Below are 20,469 nucleotides of genomic sequence, written 5' to 3' on the forward strand. Positions count from 1 at the left end.
TACGACTCCACTTATTCAAAACCGGCGTAGTGACCACAAACCCTAAACCTTATCCCTTAGCGCTCACCGTTATTGTTCTCCAGTGGTTCCTTTAACGGTCATGCACGGGTGGCCATGGATAAATGATAGACCTGTTGTTACGAAGTCCTTCGGAAGCCTTCAGATTTGGGGGGGTGGAGGGATCTACCACGAGGCAAGAGCGAGTACTGGCGCTCCGCCGATCTAAAGAAAAGGGAAAAATAAACCTAATGTATGTACTCTCTATTGACGGCAAAATGGTCTGGGCAGGCATCGTTGGTTCCCGACCATGGCTAAACTGTTCAAACGTTCGTCAATTCGAATTCATCACGGAGATAAGGGTCACCACAGGGCACTTTTAGTCGCCGTAATTCAACTCAATTGAAGACTCCACAGGCAAATTTAAGGCTTTCTTCGGGATTGTACTTATTTGTGGCTCCCGTGAAAGTTTAAGCTGTCGACGCGAATAGATCTATGGGTGCAAGGAAATCTTGAACGATGCGCGACCCACGACACCACGACCCTTGCGCCGGCGGGCCGTCCGGGTCCGACCCTGTCACGGTTGCACGTCACACGCCTAATTTGGATTCACCGCTTTCGTTACTCTCAGCGTTGTCGTCGTCGTCAACGTACGCGTCTTGGCTATGCCCAAGCTAAACTTCAATATCGACGAAGCGTCACTACTGAAGGCCTACAAGATTTCGACACTGAATCCCACGTACGACTGGTAGAGCATGTTGTCATTTGCCTTCCTTCTCTGACCGCATTTGAATCGACAGACAATGGGAAGAGGTCGACCACGATTTGGGTGACTCTGTAGCAGGAGCGCTCACCGGAAACTATGACGGCGAGGGGGATCCGCTGGGAATTGGATCGACTGTTGAGTACGTCGACCGAGTGTCCAGCCAAGACTAGGTGTACTTACTGTCCTTTGTAGCGTGCAGGACATGGACATGGAATCCAGTGAGATTCATGCAATATCTTAGCAGAAGAATGCACCTCTCATTATTATTCATAGAAGCGTCTGTTCTAATTAGTTCCAAATCATTCGACCCCAAGGCATTCCTCTCAGTAGTGCACCCCAACGCGACTTACCAGGACCTCGCCTCTGGAATATCACGTCTCCAGGCGTCTATCGATGCCCGCTCCGAGGCTATCCGCATTCTCGTAGAGGACAACTTTGACCGATTTGTGGCAGTGAAAGCTTCCACTGATGGTACGTACGTCCCGCAACGGAGAATTTGTCATTAATGAGGAACACACAGCTTTGTATGCTGAAATGAAGGAAGGCTTATTGGCCGAGTCTGCGGAGTATGCATCGAAGCCGCTTCGGGATCAGCTAAAGCGTCAGTAATGCCCGATCTCGTCGTGATACTGTAATCACTGACATGCCATACATATAGAGGCTGCGGTCAAGGCGAATCAGGTTTTCCTCCCCGTACTTGAAAATGCGTCCAAAGCCCAAAAACTCCGGACAACACTGGGCGTTTTTGAGCGATCCAAATTTTTCTTCAACCTCCCCAGTTTTATAATCGAGTCAATCGAGGCGGTAAGCGGTCAAGCCCCTTGTCCTGCGCATTGTCAATGACTGACAAAAATACAGGGGCGTTACGAAGTCGCGATTCGAGACTACAAGAAAGGCAAAACTCTGCTTGAGACCCGTCCTGGTCAACTTCTTCCAATTGGTGCTCCGAAGGATGGGCAGACATCTGCGCTAGCAGAGCAACAACAGAAGCGGATTCTTGACAAGGTCTGGGCTAGCGTAGAGAGGGCGATAGGAGAGATGAGAAACGTCCTACTATCACAACTACAGGATCCGAGCCGAAGCACGGAAGAGCATGAAAAAACAATCGAGTAAACCTTTTTCGCTTTCATCTTCCCCCACATTTTTAATAACGTTATTACCCCAGACTACTTTTAGACCTTCCGACAAATGAGGACCCCGCCTGGACGTATTTCGATAGTCAGCACAAGTATATCATAGCTCAGATGAACAAGACGTATCGTGCTTCCCTTGATGTGGTCAAAGGTGTGTCTGTTTTGCAGCAGTAGAGATGTTGGCTCGCTGATGGAAACCGGGCGACCAGCTACATTAGAAAAAACCGCCACCGATCCAGATGGTCCTGAAACGCTAACTAGTGTGATTACATCCCAACTGCAGGCGTCTCTAGCGGCCCTAGAAGCAAAGCAACCCGAAGCCGTTGTTGGTATGTAATTTTGGTTCCTTGTTCTATTTCTTGTATCAATTCATTCTATAGCAGAGTCCGCTGGAGAACCCGTATGGCAAGCTATCGTGGACCTAGCCAAGAATCTATCAGAGGTGATGATGGCATCTCTCCCCAATTTTTGGAAGATTTCGACTAGTTTTACGGAGGGTAAATTTAAGAAGGTGACATGAGGTTTTTTCTGTTTCCCGTGTCTACATATTTAAAATTTATCTTAGGTTCAGACCCCAACCGGGACTAGACGGAGTCCCACACAATGCAAGATTATGGCTTTGGATATCATCAAGTTATATATTTCCTTAATTTCTGAATTCTTCACTTTATCGGACATGGCGGTGATGTCTTCTCCGGGGGGAACAAATAACGTCCTACCGCCTCTCGTTCCCGCTAATTCGAGTTCATTATCAACTGCGCATTACCTCATGAAGATTCTTGGCGAGATCCAAGACACGGTGAACGAAGTCAATGGAATGGAAATATCTACCGAAGCTACTGCGAGTTTGAAGAGTTTCCTGGAGACCGCGCGTTGGCGTTTCGAGGACATACTGGTGAACGCGTGGACGAGAGGTAAGTCCTTTACACCGCCATTGAACCATCCCTGATGGGGCGGGATTATCCTGACAGATGCCCAACTCTTCTATCACCTGGAGACGTGGACGGCTAGTCCTTCAGATCCCTCAGCGACCCTGTACCTTACACAGATGGAGGTGTTCCAACGACATGTCACTACAGCTGCTTATAAATTGGCCGGGGGCGTTGATTTATCGTCGGTGTCTCTGACAAAGCCGACAAAACAGAATCCCATCACGGCGGCGTTTGTGACGAAGATTACAAGGACGTTTATAGATGTGTTGTATTCGTTCCTTAATGGCATGGTGCAACTCGTCTCCGACGACACGCCTGGTGCCAGTGGGAAGCGGCAGTCCCCCAACCCCGAACTGGATCTGGTCAATCCCATTGAGTTGTTGGATCTTTCGAATAGTGTAAGACTTCGTGACTCGATGTGCAATGATTAACTGACTGGCGCCGTATTGATTAGGACGTCCGCTTGCTGTTGGTATTGTCAAACTTCAATCACCTATCGACAGTAATTGTGCCTAGCATGATTACGCAACTCGAAAATGCGTTTGGAATAAGTATCACCGAGGATCGACAGGTGGGATCAAATAGCAACTCTGTTTGCTGCGACGTTGACACTGAGAATATTGATAGACTTTAATGACGTCTGTTCTAGACCTTGACAAGAAATTGTTCGAGAGTTATGCAAAGTCGAAAGCTACCGTTGTCAAAAATCTTGTCCGCGGCGGTATCTTGGACAGTGGCATGGACTGGTATGAGACACCTCAACCAACAGGTGTGTCATGCATCTTCGATTGATGTTGTTGATGACTTATTGATTGGGCAGAGATTCGGCAATACATGTACAAGACAATGGTGTACCTCGTTGGCGTACATGCACAGATTAGTAGTACGGCAGAGACGCTGTTGGAACGGATCATGAACTGCCTTGTCGATGAACTGGCCGATGAAGCGTTACGCTGCTTCCGACAAGTGAAACGCTTCGGTATGGGTGGCATGTTGCGAGTACGCTCTGCTCCTTGACTTAATGCCGACTTACCTCTGACTGAATTCCGTATAAAGGCCACTCTCGAGATTGAGTATATGCACCAAACGTTACTCAAGTACGTCACAGACTCTGCGGACGCGGCATTATCAGAGCTGTACAACAACATATCTCATGCTTACGCTCGACGTCCTGGAGATGAAAATTTGCAGACCAATCTGGATCGCGTAAAGAAAACTTTGGCAGATGCGCGTCGGGCAACTGGTATTGAGTTCCTTTGCTTCAGAAAGACGACGAACAGGTCGGCGGGTTCTGCCTCGCACGCTAGGCCGCCTAGGGAGCGAGATCCGGCTCGAAGCGCGCGGCAATAGTGCTGTGCACAGGGTGCGTGTCGATTGAATTGTAGCTATAAATTATTCATAGAATACCATGTAAGTTTCCATTTTGTAATACACTTAAATTCAAACATGTGAAAATATGAATACCGTAAAAATTATTCGCAAATCCCTTGGACGTGTCGTTGGGTATGACACTCGTCGGAGTAATACCATATGCTCATAGAAGACTTCGTTAGGGGTGTGACCACTGCGCAAAACCGAGAGACACGGCTGTGGGGAAACCCAAGTAGGGCAGCTAGGTATGACCCTGGCCCAATCACAGGATCAAATCCACGAGGATCGTCACAATGCCAAGGACTGCACAGATCATAAGGAATTGTTCATTTCAGGGGGTAAACGTAAGTACCTATTTCAATGGCAATTAAAACGATGACAACTTGTTCAAGACGTTCAGCATGTCGACTTGATACGGACTCCTTAAGTAGCTGGAGCATGTCTTGGAGCACCTGTCGGAGGAGAAAGCATCAACGGTTTGTGGGAGATCGAACGAGGCACGAACCCACCTCGACCCGGGAATTCAATAAAATAACACGCTGTGGTATCTCCAGGTAACTTCTGGCGGCATCATACAGTGGCTGTAGATCGGGAAAGCTCTGGCGCCGGTTCAGATGTATGCGCCAGGCACCGAGGGAATGTACGTACCCAGAATACTTCCTGAAACAGTTGGTGAGGCCAAATAACTGGGGATACAGACAGAATAGAACATACCGGAGAATCCAAAACGGAACCCACAGAGTTGATGTTAGTGCGCAGTAGAAACAGCTGACCAATATTCTGCATGATTTCTAGTAAATCCAAATTAAGCACGAACAACCCATCCGCGAAAACCTAAAAGTAAGGCATACCCTTATGAGGCATTCCAATCTTTCCCGTCTCGCTGATGATTTCGGGAATGTCCTTTGTATCTTCAATAGTATTGCTAATCAGCGCTTCAAACTGAATGGTGGGTATTTATAGAGGGCCGCTGAGTTTGATATGATAACGCTTACAAGAGAACATTTGACGCTCTGGGATAACGCATGGGAGAGGGATAGCTTCGTCCTATGGTAACATTGCATCAGGTCCACAGAAGCTCAAAAAGTAATAAACGATCGGTCTCACATATAGCTGGAACCCTTGCGAAGAGTAATCACATCATTATAGATTCTGCAGGATGCAAAGCGTGTAAGAATTTAATGAAATGTGGCCAAAGAGGAACTCGCCTACTGTAGTTGGCGTAATAATAATTGAGGTCCTCCATTTCAACATCTTCCGGTGCTAACGGGTGTATTAGATTTGGAAACTGCCAAATCACCAGTACACACCTAGTTTCTCGATCTCAAACCGTTTCCTGCATGTCGAGTTAATGGCTATGCGCTTCAATGGCGATCGTGCTCACAGTGAAGACAAGAAACGTTTTTCTTGAGCTTCTGTCATACCCCAAATAACTACTGTACCATACTCGAAGAGGAAAATCTCAGCCTCCGCGGACGTCGCGTCAAACTTTCTTTTCTTCGGTTTTGTGGGCTGTTCATCGTCTGGCCGCAACTCGGGTATACCAAGAAGATCACTTTCAGGAAGCGCCTGAGCCCTAACTGTGGACTGTCGGGTATCGGTAGATTGTGCCGGCTGGTACAGATAAGGTGTGTAAATAACTTCATCAATCAGCTTTGCGTCCGTATGGTAGGCGGCTTTGCGAGCGTTTAAAAATTTCATAAGGTCTTCCATGCGGTAAGAGCTAGACGACATGAACGTCAGAATATGTTTGAAATGACGCTTGTAATGAAGCACTTTGCCGTCGCATAAGCGGTGACTCGCGGAAGCGATTTAGCTTTCTTCTTCGTCAGTCGCAGGGCATCCCGCCGTGCAGTACCTGCAGGAATGAGAGATATTTGGTTGTACACCTAGAATCGCCATGGTTGGATCAATCTGCAAGCACGACACGACACGGACGCACCTCTACTTCACCCGTATCACTCGTATCTGACTCGATATCGCCTTCATCACTATCCCCCGGGGTTCCAACGCTCTCCTCCGCCTTGGGCGATACCGTCTCATCGGCAACGATAGGTTCAGGTTGTTCCGGCAATACTTTAAGCTTTCCTGGAATATGAATTCAGCGTGGCGACAGCACCCAATTCATATGACCAACCAGCTACTTTTGTCGAGCGATTAGCACCACGAACCTTGGGTTCCGACAGTCCCTGCGCTTGCTTTGATACAGAAGGTTCCGGCATTGTTGTTGGTAGTGGGACCGTGGAAAATCATGGAGGACTGGTCGAAGCCTCTCGAAGGGCCGGACCCCGGTCAAGAATCGACGTCACATGTCACTGCGTTACAAACATCACAAACATTACATCAGCTTCTACAAAAGGTAATTACCAGCCGTCGGCGCGCATTTAACTTTCTTCCTCCCTCCGATCGCGAGTGGAAATACTCATCAATATTTCGCGAAGTTGTGACTTTACTTAACCTTCTTCTGCGCATCGTTTCCCTTATCGCCACTGCCGGCCTGTTTTCGCTTCAACGTGGAACCGTTGATCTAGTGGCGAGAGTCGTTACCCACATACCCGAGCGCTTCCTTGTAAGCGCCTCGCAGAATATCCTCGGCAGATCCGTCTGGGACTTCGTTGTTCGATAGCATATGCAGCTTTGATTCTGATCATGCGTCGTTTCTTCTGCAGTTCAGGATCCAAAATTGGGGCAGGGCCCAGTGACAGGGCCTGCCTTTTTTGAATTTCTGGGGGAGTGAGATGGGGGGAAGATGGGGGAGTAGATGTACTTGACCTGGTCAGCGGTTCAATTGTGATCGTTGAAATGTGGACTTACTTTGTCGGGAACTGCACCAGCCCGGGCGGAATTGGCGTACCACCTGGCCGCTGTTGGTGAACTTTCCTGGGAACGCTGCAACACTGTAAACGCGATCTAAAATACCCGATGGAACCTAAAAAGACCGCGCATTTAATGGACTAGAACTTGCGATACACACTGTAGGACGCTAAGGTCTACAGCCCTGCACAGCGCGGGACGTCAGGTTAGTCCAACGCAAACACATGCCAGCCCTCTCGCCCTCACATCCGGTTACCAGAGTACTTGATTGATTTGGATCCTTTTGTCAACCCTGCTTTAGTATCATCTCCATTTTTCTGAGAGAAATCAGTCCTGAATTAAACCTGATTACGACCGTCAAACACTCCAGCCCGCACTCCCGTGAAATATAACATTGGCCTCGAGTAATGAAACACAATTGACATGATCCAGGTTATTGGCCTCGGCAAAAAAATACCGGAGACACCATCTCACTGCCACGGAGTGTCGGGTGAGATGATGAATACCCTCTTGTCGCAAGTGTCGCATAATCATTTGTATCGATCCACGGGAACCTTGTACGTCCCTCTTTCTGATTCATACATTCAACATTCGTGATTTAGTAAATGAAACGAACAAACCCAAGCCAGCAATCCATCTTCGGGCTCTTCATCCCTTCTAGGTAGTTCGATCTTCTCGCCATCAACATTATATTCGTTCTTCGGGTATCGGGAACAATGTTAAACCCTGCAAACAGAAACGATATACGAAATAACTGCAGGCTCCAATCAATAAATCTAGATGAAGTGGTGAAGCCTGTTTCTCATAATGTGGCGTTGAGAAGATGATTACCGGCAAACTGAATTCCTCGAATTTGGCCGAACGTCAATCCCTGTGCATACTCTTCTGCGAGTATGTCTCTCTGAAATGCCAGCTGACCTTCTAGATTTTCCGGTTCTTGAGAAATGCCTTTTATTTCAAACGAGCGGTTCGATCTGTCGCGACAAGCACGGACCCACCCTTCGTTTCTTGCCTTTCGACCTTGATGTTCTTTTCTTTCCATTTCGTAATTGTGTCTCTGATGCGCCATAGGAACTCATTAATACCTAAACACCCAAACTTGAGACACGGTCAGGAGATTTGAATTCAGCGAGATTTGTCTTCTACTTGGCTACTCTTTGGATCCTCACAATATACATCCAATCGGCGCAACACCTCTTTTTCGCTGCCGTGAATAGAGGTTGTGGCTGCAGGCAGACCGGGTTCGTTCGGAATCCCAACTGTTTCCTGGGTCCTACAATTGATTCTAAAGAGTGTGAGTGTATGGCTCCGTTTCAAATCAACCCTTCCCTTAGGCATCTTACTGTAGCAGGTGACGTTGGATACCCATATTTCCTTGTTCAGATCCACTTCTTGCACGACGCTTGTCCGATGGAATATTTTGAAACGATGTGTCACCCGGTGACGGAATCGACCTTGGCGGAACTAAAGGTCGTTCTGGCTCCGGTAGACTTTTAGCAACCTTGAAATTGATTTCAATTAGCTCATGTATGTCTAAAATTAGGGATGTGAATGCTTGACCCCACGCCATGCGGCTAACGACACTGTCGCTTTACCGCCATTGAATTTCACAACGAGCTCTGGGTCATAAAGAGTGTGCCCGAGAACATGGAGTACCTACACCCCTGCATCAATCGCCAGTTTCTTAATCTCGGCGTTACGGGCGAGTGCGTAGCCTGCCGTGTCCTTCTCGTAGACCAGGTGACTGATACGCTAATTCTTAAGAGCAAAAGGAGGACTTTTCGGAGCAAACCGCGAGTAGCTGCTCGAAATTACGACTTTTGGGTTACAGCTTGTAAGGGAGCTCCAAAGGATCAAGATCATTCAGGCTCTCAATCAAAAAATTAAAGCCAATTGAGGTAGTATGAATCAGACGTAACAGGATTGGTACGGTGTTTTTCTCACCGATTCACGCCAAAGCTATGAGCGTAAACATATTCCGGATCCCATGTCCATATCTGCGGGTCAACATGAGGACGACCCCAAGAATGCAGGACCAAACCGAGTATAGAGCCTCTGGATTTAAATCGAGTGCAGTGCGCAAAGTCGGGCAACTTCTCAGCCGAAGGTTAGTTCGAAACCAGTGGAAACCTCGGGCGGCCATGCTGTATGCCATGCTCGACTTCCAAGAAGGCGCGGGCGGGATCAACTTTTCCTCGGATCCCGATCCAACCAGACGATCGACTGAAATCAAAGTCCGCGACGATCGTGGTCTGGCTGGTACCTTATGCGTCATACTATCAGGTGATGCTGTCCTTTGCTTCCGCCGAGGAACCATTCACTGAGACGGGTACTTTGCGGGTACTGTTCATTTTCGAATGGGCATGGTACGATACGCGACAATTTATTCGAAAGCAGATCGAAAGCAACGACAGAATGAAAACAGTAAGTATGTATGGTACAATGATAATAATGATGTCTAGTAGAATCAAATTGTAAAGTCCGGGAGTGCTTCCTCTGCTACATTGATATCGTACAGAAATCTGAAAAATGTGTCCGTAGGGCGGCTTAGCCGTCTAACATCTTCTTGAAAACAAGTTCAGGAACTGCTCATCTACGGGATTGCGACGAGGGCCTGATACGCTTTGTAAGTGCTCTAGAGGAACAAGCATGGTCCTCTTGGGATGAGTGGGCGACAATGGAGACGAGGTTCCATCAGTACTGATCTCCGAGTCCGACGGCGGAGTGCCAGGAATGTGTGAGGAGGGCGCCTCTTTCCGGTAGTTTGAACCGGTCGGGTACGGGCGAGTTAGATTGTGAGGTGATGGGGGAGAATACGTCAAGGATTTTGGGTTCTCGCGACGGGACGTTTTCGTTGTCCTTGCGCTTCGAAACCATCCTTCAGGCGGTAGCATGCCTCCGATTCCTTGGATAGAATCCACAGTCTGAAGGGATTCGAGCGTATCCTGGCTGAAATAGGCGGCTATTGTGTGTATTGAGCTAAGGCAAATTAGGAAGTATAAAACAAATGACTCACTGAGATGCCACTTCCGTGTAATACCTTTAGGTCGATCTGCGGGGAGGCTAACGTGAACGCTATACGTTTGCTTAATGAGGTTTCTCGTTTCAGGCAAGGTTCGAAATGTTGATGATACAGAATATCCCGGAAAATGGGAAGACTCTCCATTCCTTCTGAAAGTGTATTAGCTCAGGTCGTTTGGAGACAAGTATAGGTGGCTCAAACCTCGTTAACCTTGCCCACGGCGGAGACTGAGTGATAGGCCCGCAATCGTCATCGGGGTTCTTCTGGTGGTAGAACAGGAATTCCTAATGGTGGAAAGCGTCAGCCAGCAATAGGCGGTGAAATTGGGGGCCAATATTTACATCCCGAACGCCTATGCAGTATCATCGTCAACCCAAGTCCAAGACGAATAGTAGATTTGACACGTACGACTTGGTCCCCATCCCATTCCATCCGTCCTGGGGACAAAATATTAATCATCTGCAACGAACAAAACAGGCAATCGACATACCATCGTTCCATGCCTAGTCCAACAGTCTCCGTGTTGACGCCACGCTCCTCCCAAACGTACACGTTGCCGGCTGCAATCGCCCTCCGCTCCTCGATATCGAGCCGACGCGTGATGAGGGGAAGGATTTTCAACGCCACACCATGGAATACCACTAGGGCATCACGGGGAGTCCGGATGCGTACATTCTCGAGAGTAGGGCGCTGCATGGGGGTGCTATCCATTGGGAGAGGAAATCAAAACCCTGTCACAAACTACAAGTGTGGCTTTTATACGTACCATGTTGTAGTATAGAATATCCAGGGAACATACACAGGGTGCATATGACCACGAGATAGTCATTATTTTAAGGTTTAAATTGAGTTGAATCGGGTGAAATTTCAGGGAAGCAATCTCGAGAGAACTTTAGAATGCCCATTCTCGTGACATTCTCACGGTATCGATCCAAAAAAATTGTGACATGAAGGTGGTAAGACGAGGGTATGCCATGCCGGAAATGCTTACAGGCATTTGGGCAACATATGGGGAAAGGGCAGATCGCGAAGTATATCTCAGATCTCCGTCATAATCACGGATTGTGATATATGTATGGCTGTTTGATTCTTGGGTGTCGAAACACCGGAGAAACTCAGATTTGGTACTCTGGATGCAATCCTGTTCATTGTGCAATAGCGGCTGACACTACGTGGATCGTTCGACTTCTGACCATAGTATCCTTGCAGTTCTATGTCGTGAATGACATGTTCCAGAATACCCAACCCCTTAGGAAGTTCGACTGGGCCGAGGGTCGTTGATGAATTTTAAAAGCTTAACATAGAGAAGTGAGCCGACGGGAAATACCATGAAACCGCCACATGTGCGCACCGTCTATCACCATACTATCGTATTTAGCATCATGCTATTTGAGGTGTGAAGTTGTGCTGTGAGAGTTCATGTCCAAGTTCCGGGCATGAGAGAAGACTTCAATGCATCGCTTTCCCGGGCCTGATGGAAATACGTACAAGGAAGGACTCGGTGCTTCCTACGAGTCGTATGTAAATTCTTTATATGGTGCGTGATATTGATTGAAAGGATGCATGGTACGTTTGGACGTATCCTCGGGAAGGGTTGCCCAACTGACGGCTTCTCCGCATATCGATAGAATGCCACCATCAGCACATTCCGGCATGGCCGGGTTTGGAATTGGAAAACGGACCGCAGGATTCGCAAGCCCCAAGAGTTGTTGATTACCATGCCCCCCAAGGATGGATGCCGGGGAAATGTCACAACACCTTAGGGACGCTGTGATTGGATTGATCGGCCATCTACTCAGTGCTCTGATATCGGCTTCCATATCATCGAATCGGAGTCGAATCCTTGCGATGAGGTTTGTTGCAGTTGCCGCATGTTTTCATACCAACAGGTAGTAGCTGTATCCGAGTTTTTGGAATATCAAAAAGTGCTCTTCGTGCCTGAATTTGAGGATACGCCTAAGAGTGGGAAAGGCCTGGAATGAGGGTGAGAGTGTAGCAGGCGGAGATGTATATTACATCCTATGCCATGATCTACGGATGGAAATTTGATCTTGTATTACGAATGCCCTAGTTGTCGGATCTGTTATGTTCACACGACGATAAGATGTTGCGGGTGCACTCAAAGGATCTCGCCGTTATAGTGCAAATAGTCGGTTTTCGGATCCGAGCGCTACAGGGCCAGCCTGTTGGGTTTCGTGAGTTCCTTGCAGATCTGTCGTTGGTCTCTGGATACCTGGATCTTGGTCCTGAGATTGCAGGCTCGCAGTGCCCGTGGAGAAAAACAAGAAATCCCATAGTGACAGACAGACGTTACAACCAGATATATATTAAAAAAAGCATACTTAGCTCCCGACCCATTAATAAAAGCTTCCCTAGTCAATAAGATGGTCTGAAGAATAGTGAAGTGAGTGTATGAGCGATATTAAAGGCACGAGAAAATTTTACCTGCCAAGGGTAGTACGACAGGTAAATCATCTAGGAATTCTGCATAATGAACCCTGCCCTGGAATGTGTATCGTATACGCAACGTCTTGTGAGCGAATGGGGCGAGGTCATAAAACCCTTGGAGCCCAGCCTGAAGAACCACCTATGTCAACAGACGCCGGGGCGAATATTCGCTTGAAATAACGTAGACCCACCTTGCTTCTGTGGCCTGGAATGTGGAGTTGAGAGTTAGATACCAACGCTTGGACCGCGACGGTAACATCTAGGTCAAATTGACTCCCAAAGTCAATGGGTTCCGCAGGGCCGTATGTAGCCTCAAGAATAACCAGCCCTAACTCCGTGCGTGAGCGGCCAAAATTACTACGTCACTAGGTGCTTACATACCATCCTTCGCGGCCTCCGTCGCCATGCGTTTTTTGGCAGGCTCCGTCAAGATGGAAATGATATTCTGCGTCTTTTGTTTTATCGTAATGTCTTCATCCAGTTTTTGACGAGCCTCAGAGATCTGCCTACCGGAGAGTCAAGGAAAAAAGGTCGCCACACTTAGAAAAATGAGTAATGAATGACCCACCTGATACGTTGCCTTCGGCGACGAGGAATCACGATAAAATGATAGCCCAGAACCAAGGCAGATGATGGAACAACAATAGTCCAGAATGCGAGGCCTGGGTTATATTCACTCGAGAGGAGGACGGGGACATGGAGACGTTGACCTAAATGGTAGAAACTGCCTAAGGGTCATGAAAAATTCTGGGGAACACACGCGAAGTCAACGAACTCCAAGTCAAGTCCAACGCCCAAAAATCCCAGGGATAGGGAGGCTTTCACCGACGCCGTATCGCCTGTCCATCCACCGGAGAACAGCCATGATAATCCATCAAGCCCGAATTGTAGCCCGGCCTTGATCTCAAAGGCCAGCTCCGAGAAAGCGATGCCCCACTGACCGATGACCTTGGGCTCGCGGGGGTTTAAGGAAACTCCGTAGGTCCAGAAAGAAAAGGTAGACTCCAGACCAGATACGGAGGGCGAAATTGGGGTCGAAAGGGTGTCTTGATCTTCCCATGGGGAGTCCGAAGCGTCTGAGGTAAGGGCCAAAGGTGACGTCGCAGTCACAAAGACTGAGAGCTGTGGAAGAGGCCCAAAATGGCAGGAGAGATCACCTTTCCAACGGTGTTTGGCTGAGAGAACCCGGGAGAAAGAAAAGGTAACAGGTGGCACTCTTCCCGTCACTCGCAGGGGCAGGTACGTTCGGACGGAGATATTGCCAATCTTGTCATCTCGAAAGAGCGTGTCCAATGTTACGGTACGAAATGAAAACAGGGAACTCGTAGCCTTTGTCATCCATGTGAAAGAAATCAAGTGACATAAGTCAAGGCATTTGAGTGGTGCATTCCACTTACGCTGAAGGTCAGACGCGGAGAAAACTGGTGTCTTATTGTTCCAACGACATCTCCGCCGGCTTCTCGACCGCGACTATTCATACGGGTCATGAGTAGCAGGTTTGTTTTGTCCGACAAAGTTCTCTATATTAGCCTTTATTAAGCAAGAGCAAACCGACAGAAAGAATCATTAAATTTACCCTCGTATTATACTTTAGTCCCCATGTCAGAAGAGATATATTTTGCAGCCGATGTCTCATCCTTTGCGGCCATCGATAATGTGAGAATCCCGGCTCGAATAAGGACGATGCATCGATGCTGCAGTTGAGCCGAGCTTCGGGAGATATCAGCTTCCTCAAGTCTTGATGTTTTGACGTCCATTTCAGTTGTTCAAGCACCTTTTCAACCTATGCGAAGCATTTATATAAATGAACCGACATAGGGAATGAAATTTTAGGCACTAGCCTCTTGCGAGGGTAGCTTTCGCAAGCTCTCGGGCCAGATCGCCTTAAGTCCATCATTACCTTTGAACACAAAAATCAATTGGAATCTACGTGCAACGGGAAACAAGCCCACCAAGAGTGTCGTAAACATTTCTGAAAGTAATTCAGTGGCTTGAATCGAACGATATAGAGACCTGGATACCTGAGGAAAGGATCCGATAAGACTTGAGAGAATACATCAATCAATATGATAATCAAGGTTAGAAAATCAGTAACCTTCGTAAGCTTTTTGTATGTCGAGGAAGTTCTTCGCGGCAACGTCTCGCAGTTGATCGTTGCGCTGCTTGTCAGGGTGAAAAATGAGCGATAGCTCCCTGTATCTGTCGTGTATTTCCGCCGGAGACGCGTGCTTCGATACATTGAGTACCGAGCTAATCCAATGCGGCAACCCGTCAATTGAACGAATTACACCGTTTCTAAACAAACAGGCGACGCACTAGAGAAGGTCCCCTTCCTTGTCAGATAATTCCATTAAGTTCAATACCTGTCTGTCCCCAAGGGACCTGGAGGCAACTGGCAGACTGAAACCGATGCGAGCCTGCCGGCAAAAACGTTGCTGAAAAAAAAGTCAGGCTGTGATGTCATCAAGCGTGATGACAAGACACCGCCACGTAATGTGCCTGAAAAGGGAGTACCACGTGGCCTCACATCTTAGATCACACTTTTCCAGGAACGACTTACGCGTAGTCTCACAAGCGGACCGCATTCGATGACGCGTCGATGACCTCAGTCACTCAACTTGGTTGCTTCGCCTGCCGGAAGAAATGCATTTGTACGGTGCTTAGGCGGGATTCTGATCCACAGTTTGCTTCCAAAGAATAGTCAAGTACTGAAGGGGAGACCTCGCCGACGCCGTAGCACCTCTAGATTGCTCCCGTCGTCTAACAACGACCCGTAACAATGTTGTGACCGGCTGCGCTCAAGCGCACCCACACGCCCGCTGATAGCTATTCCCCAATAGTACTAGCCATGTCGTCAACATGTCGCAAACCCTTCGTCCTTCGACACAGATGTTTGAGGGTCGTAAGGGCCGCATTGGCAAGAGAATCTCGCCTCCGAGAAGGATGGATACTGTCAGGCATGGAAGAGACGCTTGACGACCCAATCTGACGCCGGCGACTTCTACTTGCCTGTGGCAAACACGTATGACTAGAATTCGAAGCAGTAGGAAGATGAGAAGGAAAGGGACGCCGACGTGCGTATTCGGCGCTTAGTGCTGTGGCTTACGCTGCGGGCGCGTAGAAATTCAAGAACCGCGCGAGTGAGAACATTCTGCAAGAATTTTGGAAAAAATTGTGACATAGGACAGCATCGACATTCCACTGAAACCGGTCTTTTGTCTCAGACTCCGTGTCAAGCGCGACAGAACGGCCCAATAACTTGAGTTCATGGAAAACTATAATTTGATTTGACTGTCGCAGTTAGCACGCAAGTCACGAGCTAGCGGATCACATCGCGGTCGACATGGAACAGTATGTGGAGAATTCCTGCCCCCGAATGGCTATGGCATGGTGAATAACCTCGAAGTAGGAACTAACACCGGCTCTCCGGTCCATTCCGTTGTCAAATATGTCAAATGGGAACAGTTCTATATAGCTAACGCGTTGAGAATGATGAAATTACTTACCTCTTATCTTCGCCGATTGTACGAAGAGGCGCTCCCAGGTTAACCGACAGGTACACGCCGCTAGGCAGCAAGGTTCTCGTCAGAATATCGGTGTAATGATCCACCCTTGGATAACGATTCGACAGAAACCTCTATGTTGTCCTGATATCTCGGAGAAATAAACAGACTCAAAGCCCTCGCGCGGTTCCGCGGCCCGTCCTACGAGAAACGCACCATAGAAGGGGTGGGGATTCTTTAATTTTTGGGTGGGATCTAGTATGCAGGACCGGGACATTCTGATTTGTCTGATCGGCAATTCAGCGTTCAATTGATCACTGATCACCCATAGTTGTTACCCCGACTACCCCCCGGGACTGAATTAGAATTTAGATTGAATTCACCAACGTAACAAGGGAACGTGCTCTCAGCCTTGAGAGTCCTACCGGCGGCACCTATAGAACGAAATTGGAATATTGAGACTCGAAAGGGTGGATCCTCTCGTATGATCGCAAAAAGCCGCACCCTAAGAATTTGATCAAGGATAACGCTTTCGTGGTAAAGCCAGCGATCTTTGACACAGGTCAGTCTCTAAGGCTTCCCGGTGCCAGTAAATCTAACCAGCACTCAGGCCAAGTTCCAGCCCGCAGTTTTCTCCTGTTCTGGAGCATTCTACATTGTCGTTGCCCTGATATCTCACGAGCTTATGGGGCACAAGAAACCGTTGTACAACCGAGTCCGAGTCCGAGTTCGAAGCTGCCCACAATACGTTGATAACAGTACGTGAGGCTAAATGAAGCAATCTCTCAGTAGTCAGCTAGAGAACAAATCAAAGATAAGTTAGTCTTTGGGAAGGCTCATAGAACGTACATCGATTACGTGTCTTCGCAGGAATTGTATAGGCCCGCTTCACACCTAAAGCTGAACCTTTATGCCGGAAAGCAGTGATAGGAGACTAATCAGAGAAGAACCGGAGAAACGGAAGGCAATTGGTGTCAGAGTGTATTTGAGCAGAAACGCCGCAGCTTGAGAATGGCTGGTCGCGATGAATGCCACGGATATGAAATCCTTCAGCTTTGATGTAACATCGCCGACTGCCGACGAAATACCAAGAAAATCCCAGCGCAGTCATTCATGAAGGAGATAGAGCAGAAGATCTTAGGACATACGCGTGAAGCAGAAGTCTCCGCCGTCGCTGCGTCAGGGTTGTTAGTAAGAATATTTACTCGCCGTGGGTGCGTCCAGGGACCGACACGTCGCGTCATTTGCGTTGGAATCGGTCTGATTTCCGTATTTGGGAATAGTGTATTTCCATTCTCAGGGCCACCCTGACCTCCGCGCTGTGAATAGACCAGATAGGATAGGACAGACATCGATGGTATACATTAAAATCATGTCGGTCCCTTTTCATTCTTACAAAAACGACCGCAAATCGCGTGGGTTGATGTGATCGCTATCAAGCTCTTCGCGCCGTGTTCCCAAGCTTAGTCTCGCATGGCCGTGAGTACAGTAAGTCCAGAAGCACAAGGTTCCAATATATAATTCCATCTGGTAAAGATTCTCAAAGGCGACTGTTTACCACTCTGAGAGTTTTCGAGAGCGAATCCAAGCGGACTTTTTACTCCCCTTGAATTCATGGAAGTGAACAAGAAACCAAGCAGGTCCAACATCGCGCGGTGAGCCCTACATTTTCACGAGTTCTTCAGGGACGATTATATTGTACGATGAATGATGATGTGAAGTTTTGCAGCCGGCCCGGAAGGGAATGTGTGATCAACGTGGATTTGATACGACCCCAAAAGTCCCTGACATGTTCGCAACCCTCAAATTTCGCACTTGGTTCAAAAAATGTTTTCTCCCACCCTTCCACAGTGCGTGAGCACAGGTGGACATTGAGCAGAATTCATTTACACAGTGAAAAGGGGATATTATCCAAATGGGGAGAGATAACCTTTCATGTCACGATGTGACTTGCGTGACCATAATTTCTTTCTCCTCAACGACGACCTTCAGGCAAGGCCCTTATTCATCCCGGGCCCTGAAGAACAAATATCATGGCTGCAGACGCCCAAGAAGTAAAAGTATACACTGTTAATGGTGCCGCGGCAGGCTCCTCATCATCTCTACCCGACTGGCTCACTCGAAAACGAGCTGGGAAAGGAAAACGCGCTGTGCGGGAACACTTCGAAGGGACTATTGAGCTCATTCAGGGCTTTGAATTCCCAGAGGCCAGCAATCGTATCAAAACTACACGAGATGGTACCCATGCCATTGCTACCGGGACCTACAAACCTCAAATGAGGGTATGGGACTTGAGCCAGCTGTCTCAAAAATTTGAACGGCATACGGATGCAGAAAATGTTGACTTTGTTGTACGTGAGTCGTCTCTTTGCGTTTGGAAAAGCCTTTTTGCTCATCATACGTTATCATAGATGCTGTCTGACGACTGGACCAAATCAATACATCTACAAAATGACCGTACGATCGAGTTACACACGCAAGGCGGTTTTCATTACCGGACACGAATACCACGGTTTGGACGCTCACTTGCGTACCATTTCCCTTCGTGTGACGCCCTCTTTTCTGCATCCGGTAATGAAATATATCGCCTCAATCTAGATCAAGGTCGATTTATGACACCTTTGGTCCTGCAGGCTGATGAAGAAATCGCTGGAGTGAACATTATTGATGTCAACCCGGCGCATCAGCTGTGGGGCTTTGGGATAGACGGCAGTGGTTCGGTTCATTTCTGGGACCCCCGATCGAGATCTTGCTTAGGTATCCTGCGAATACCGACGAGTAGACTTTCGACGCCAGATGTTGTTAGTGTGACGGCGTTGTCGTCTCGTGATGATGGGCTTACTTACGCGGTGGGAACGTCGACTGGCCATTCACTGTTATATGATATTCGGGCAGCGCGGCCGTTTGCCATAAAGGACCAGGGCTACGGGCTTCCTGTGAAAAGCCTCCTGTGGATCGAGGGTGGTAGCCGTATGGCTGGCGACGGCATGATCCTCAGTGCCGACAAGAAAGTAATCAAAATCTGGGATCGAAATACGGTATGTTGTACCCGCCGTGCACGCTTCGACCATATGGTAATGATTTACTTCTAGCCCTCAACCAACTTCGTTTCTATCACACCTGCCACTGACCTTAATCACGTTCACCATGTTCCTGGAAGTGGGCTTCTAATGACTGCCAACGAAGGTATTCAAATGGGCACTTACTTCATTCCGCAACTCGGACCTGCACCACGGTGGGCTAGCTTCCTTGAGAACATTACGGAGGAGATGGAAGACCAGACCCTGCGGTCTGTTTACGAGGATTACAAGTTTGTCGAGAGAAAGGAATTGTCAACGTTCGTGTTTTTCATTTACTCCCGTGCTTCTTCATGTGGCTAATTATCGATATATCTTCAGATTGGGCCTAGACCACCTAGTGGGTACGCCTGCCTTGAAGCCATACATGCACGGATACTTTGTCTCGCTCAAGCTTTACGAGACGGCTCGTCTCATCGTTAATCCATTTGCATACGCTGAACACCGAGAGAAGATGGTCCACGAAAAGATGGAAAAGATGGCCGAGACCCGTATCCGGACGAAGAAGGACGTTGGCGTCAAGGTGAACAAAGCGCTAGCGGAGAAAATACTGAAAGAGGAGGAGCGCGCCTTGAAAAAGAAGCGCAAAGCGGCAGAGAGAAAGGGCGAGAACGAAATGGATGTGGATGAGCCAGCCAGCCAACAAAAGAAACCCAGTTTGCTGAGTGACCCGCGGTTCTCCCAAGTGTTTGAAGATGCGGCGTTTGCAATTGACGAGACCAGCCGGGAGTATGCGCTGCTGAATCCCTCGTCGGTGGCGCAGTCTAGAATCGGCAAGAGCAAGACTGCGGTTGAAGACGAGGAAGAGGAGAGCGATAAATCTTCATCTGATGGTCTTGGCAATAGCGAAGACGACAGTGACGACGGAAGCGAGAGTGGAAGTGATAGCAGCGATGCCGGCGGTACGTTTTTTCCTCTGCATTCTTATTTCATGCACTCAAAAAGTTTTTCATTCCAGAGCTTACCAAATTCGACCGACGAGCGCGTCCTGGACAACAAAATGTTCGTGCCAAAGAAGCCTATGACCGAACTCGACAGCAAAATCGGGTGGCAAATGTCAATATGGTACCGATGCGTGTGCAAAATGGTCCTCGGAGCATGGATAAGGACGCCACCTTTGGCCAACGCCGCAAAGGTCCGTCTAAGGCCGCACCTCGGTCGAATCCACTCGATAGCGAGGTGGAGCTCAGCTGGGTACCTTCGAACGCTGGTCAGAAATCTGGTGCCAAGTCTCAGCAGAAACGCAAAGGTGTCGAAACCTTCGGCGCCGGCCTTGAACGCGGTGGCGAACCCATGGCCGAGGTGGCAGAGCATGACCGTAAAGGCCGAACCCAACGCAGACAGGGCGTACGGAGTGGAAGTAAAAATGTATTCCGAAGAATGTGATCTTATTGGAATATTATGTT

At 48.3% G+C, this 20,469-nt stretch overlaps 6 protein-coding genes across 6 annotated transcripts; 2 read left to right on the plus strand and 4 right to left on the minus strand.

Moving 5' to 3' along the window:
- Positions 1-662: 662 nt before the first annotated feature.
- On the plus strand, positions 663-4,178 carry EV420DRAFT_1716743 (exocyst complex component sec5; the record flags this gene model as incomplete). Its single annotated transcript, XM_060479702.1, has 16 exons — positions 663-736; positions 798-902; positions 956-981; positions 1,037-1,234; positions 1,284-1,364; positions 1,422-1,567; positions 1,622-1,872; positions 1,929-2,047; positions 2,106-2,225; positions 2,277-2,407; positions 2,462-2,810; positions 2,868-3,226; positions 3,283-3,399; positions 3,456-3,597; positions 3,649-3,827; positions 3,885-4,178. 16 exons carry the CDS (start codon positions 663-665, stop codon positions 4,176-4,178), a joined length of 2,691 nt encoding a protein of 896 aa, XP_060325663.1.
- EV420DRAFT_1716747 (uncharacterized protein) lies at positions 4,115-6,421 on the minus strand (the record flags this gene model as incomplete). Its single annotated transcript, XM_060479703.1, has 14 exons — positions 4,115-4,502; positions 4,552-4,651; positions 4,709-4,798; positions 4,848-4,859; positions 4,914-4,990; positions 5,051-5,141; positions 5,195-5,246; positions 5,339-5,351; positions 5,412-5,462; positions 5,510-5,535; positions 5,584-5,922; positions 5,976-6,088; positions 6,142-6,287; positions 6,337-6,421. The coding sequence occupies 14 exons, from the start codon at positions 6,419-6,421 to the stop codon at positions 4,462-4,464; spliced, it is 1,236 nt and encodes a 411-aa protein (XP_060325664.1). The 3' UTR covers positions 4,115-4,461.
- A 2,540-nt stretch (positions 6,422-8,961) lies between these two features.
- Positions 8,962-9,156, minus strand: EV420DRAFT_1276856 (uncharacterized protein; the record flags this gene model as incomplete). The annotated part of the gene is made up of 1 exon (XM_060467984.1): positions 8,962-9,156. The coding sequence occupies one exon, from the start codon at positions 9,154-9,156 to the stop codon at positions 8,962-8,964; it is 195 nt and encodes a 64-aa protein (XP_060325665.1).
- Positions 9,157-9,449: 293 nt separating this feature from the next.
- Positions 9,450-10,798, minus strand: EV420DRAFT_912460 (Gti1/Pac2 family-domain-containing protein). The gene is made up of 6 exons (XM_060483966.1): positions 10,526-10,798; positions 10,444-10,472; positions 10,377-10,387; positions 10,237-10,319; positions 10,030-10,181; positions 9,450-9,975 (listed from the first exon to the last, which is right to left on the minus strand). Exons 1-6 carry the CDS (start codon positions 10,744-10,746, stop codon positions 9,569-9,571), a joined length of 903 nt encoding a protein of 300 aa, XP_060325666.1. The 5' UTR covers positions 10,747-10,798; the 3' UTR covers positions 9,450-9,568.
- A 1,659-nt stretch (positions 10,799-12,457) lies between these two features.
- On the minus strand, positions 12,458-14,942 carry EV420DRAFT_1314095 (uncharacterized protein; the record flags this gene model as incomplete). Its single annotated transcript, XM_060468624.1, has 12 exons — positions 14,800-14,942; positions 14,579-14,733; positions 14,505-14,526; positions 14,436-14,455; positions 14,325-14,383; positions 14,060-14,266; positions 13,881-14,003; positions 13,259-13,812; positions 13,052-13,207; positions 12,865-12,989; positions 12,675-12,811; positions 12,458-12,610 (listed from the first exon to the last, which is right to left on the minus strand). Exons 1-12 carry the CDS (start codon positions 14,832-14,834, stop codon positions 12,458-12,460), a joined length of 1,746 nt encoding a protein of 581 aa, XP_060325667.1. The 5' UTR covers positions 14,835-14,942.
- A 3,077-nt stretch (positions 14,943-18,019) lies between these two features.
- Positions 18,020-20,449, plus strand: EV420DRAFT_1276911 (NUC153 and WD40 repeat-containing nucleolar rRNA processing-related protein; the record flags this gene model as incomplete). The annotated part of the gene is made up of 5 exons (XM_060467988.1): positions 18,020-18,337; positions 18,398-19,024; positions 19,079-19,323; positions 19,385-19,965; positions 20,022-20,449. 5 exons carry the CDS (start codon positions 18,020-18,022, stop codon positions 20,447-20,449), a joined length of 2,199 nt encoding a protein of 732 aa, XP_060325668.1.
- Positions 20,450-20,469: the final 20 nt, after the last annotated feature.

Source organism: Desarmillaria tabescens, assembly GCF_030435595.1.
Source record: "Desarmillaria tabescens strain CCBAS 213 chromosome Unknown EV420scaffold_48, whole genome shotgun sequence".
In the NCBI taxonomy this organism is placed as follows: Eukaryota; Fungi; Basidiomycota; class Agaricomycetes; order Agaricales; family Physalacriaceae; genus Desarmillaria; species Desarmillaria tabescens.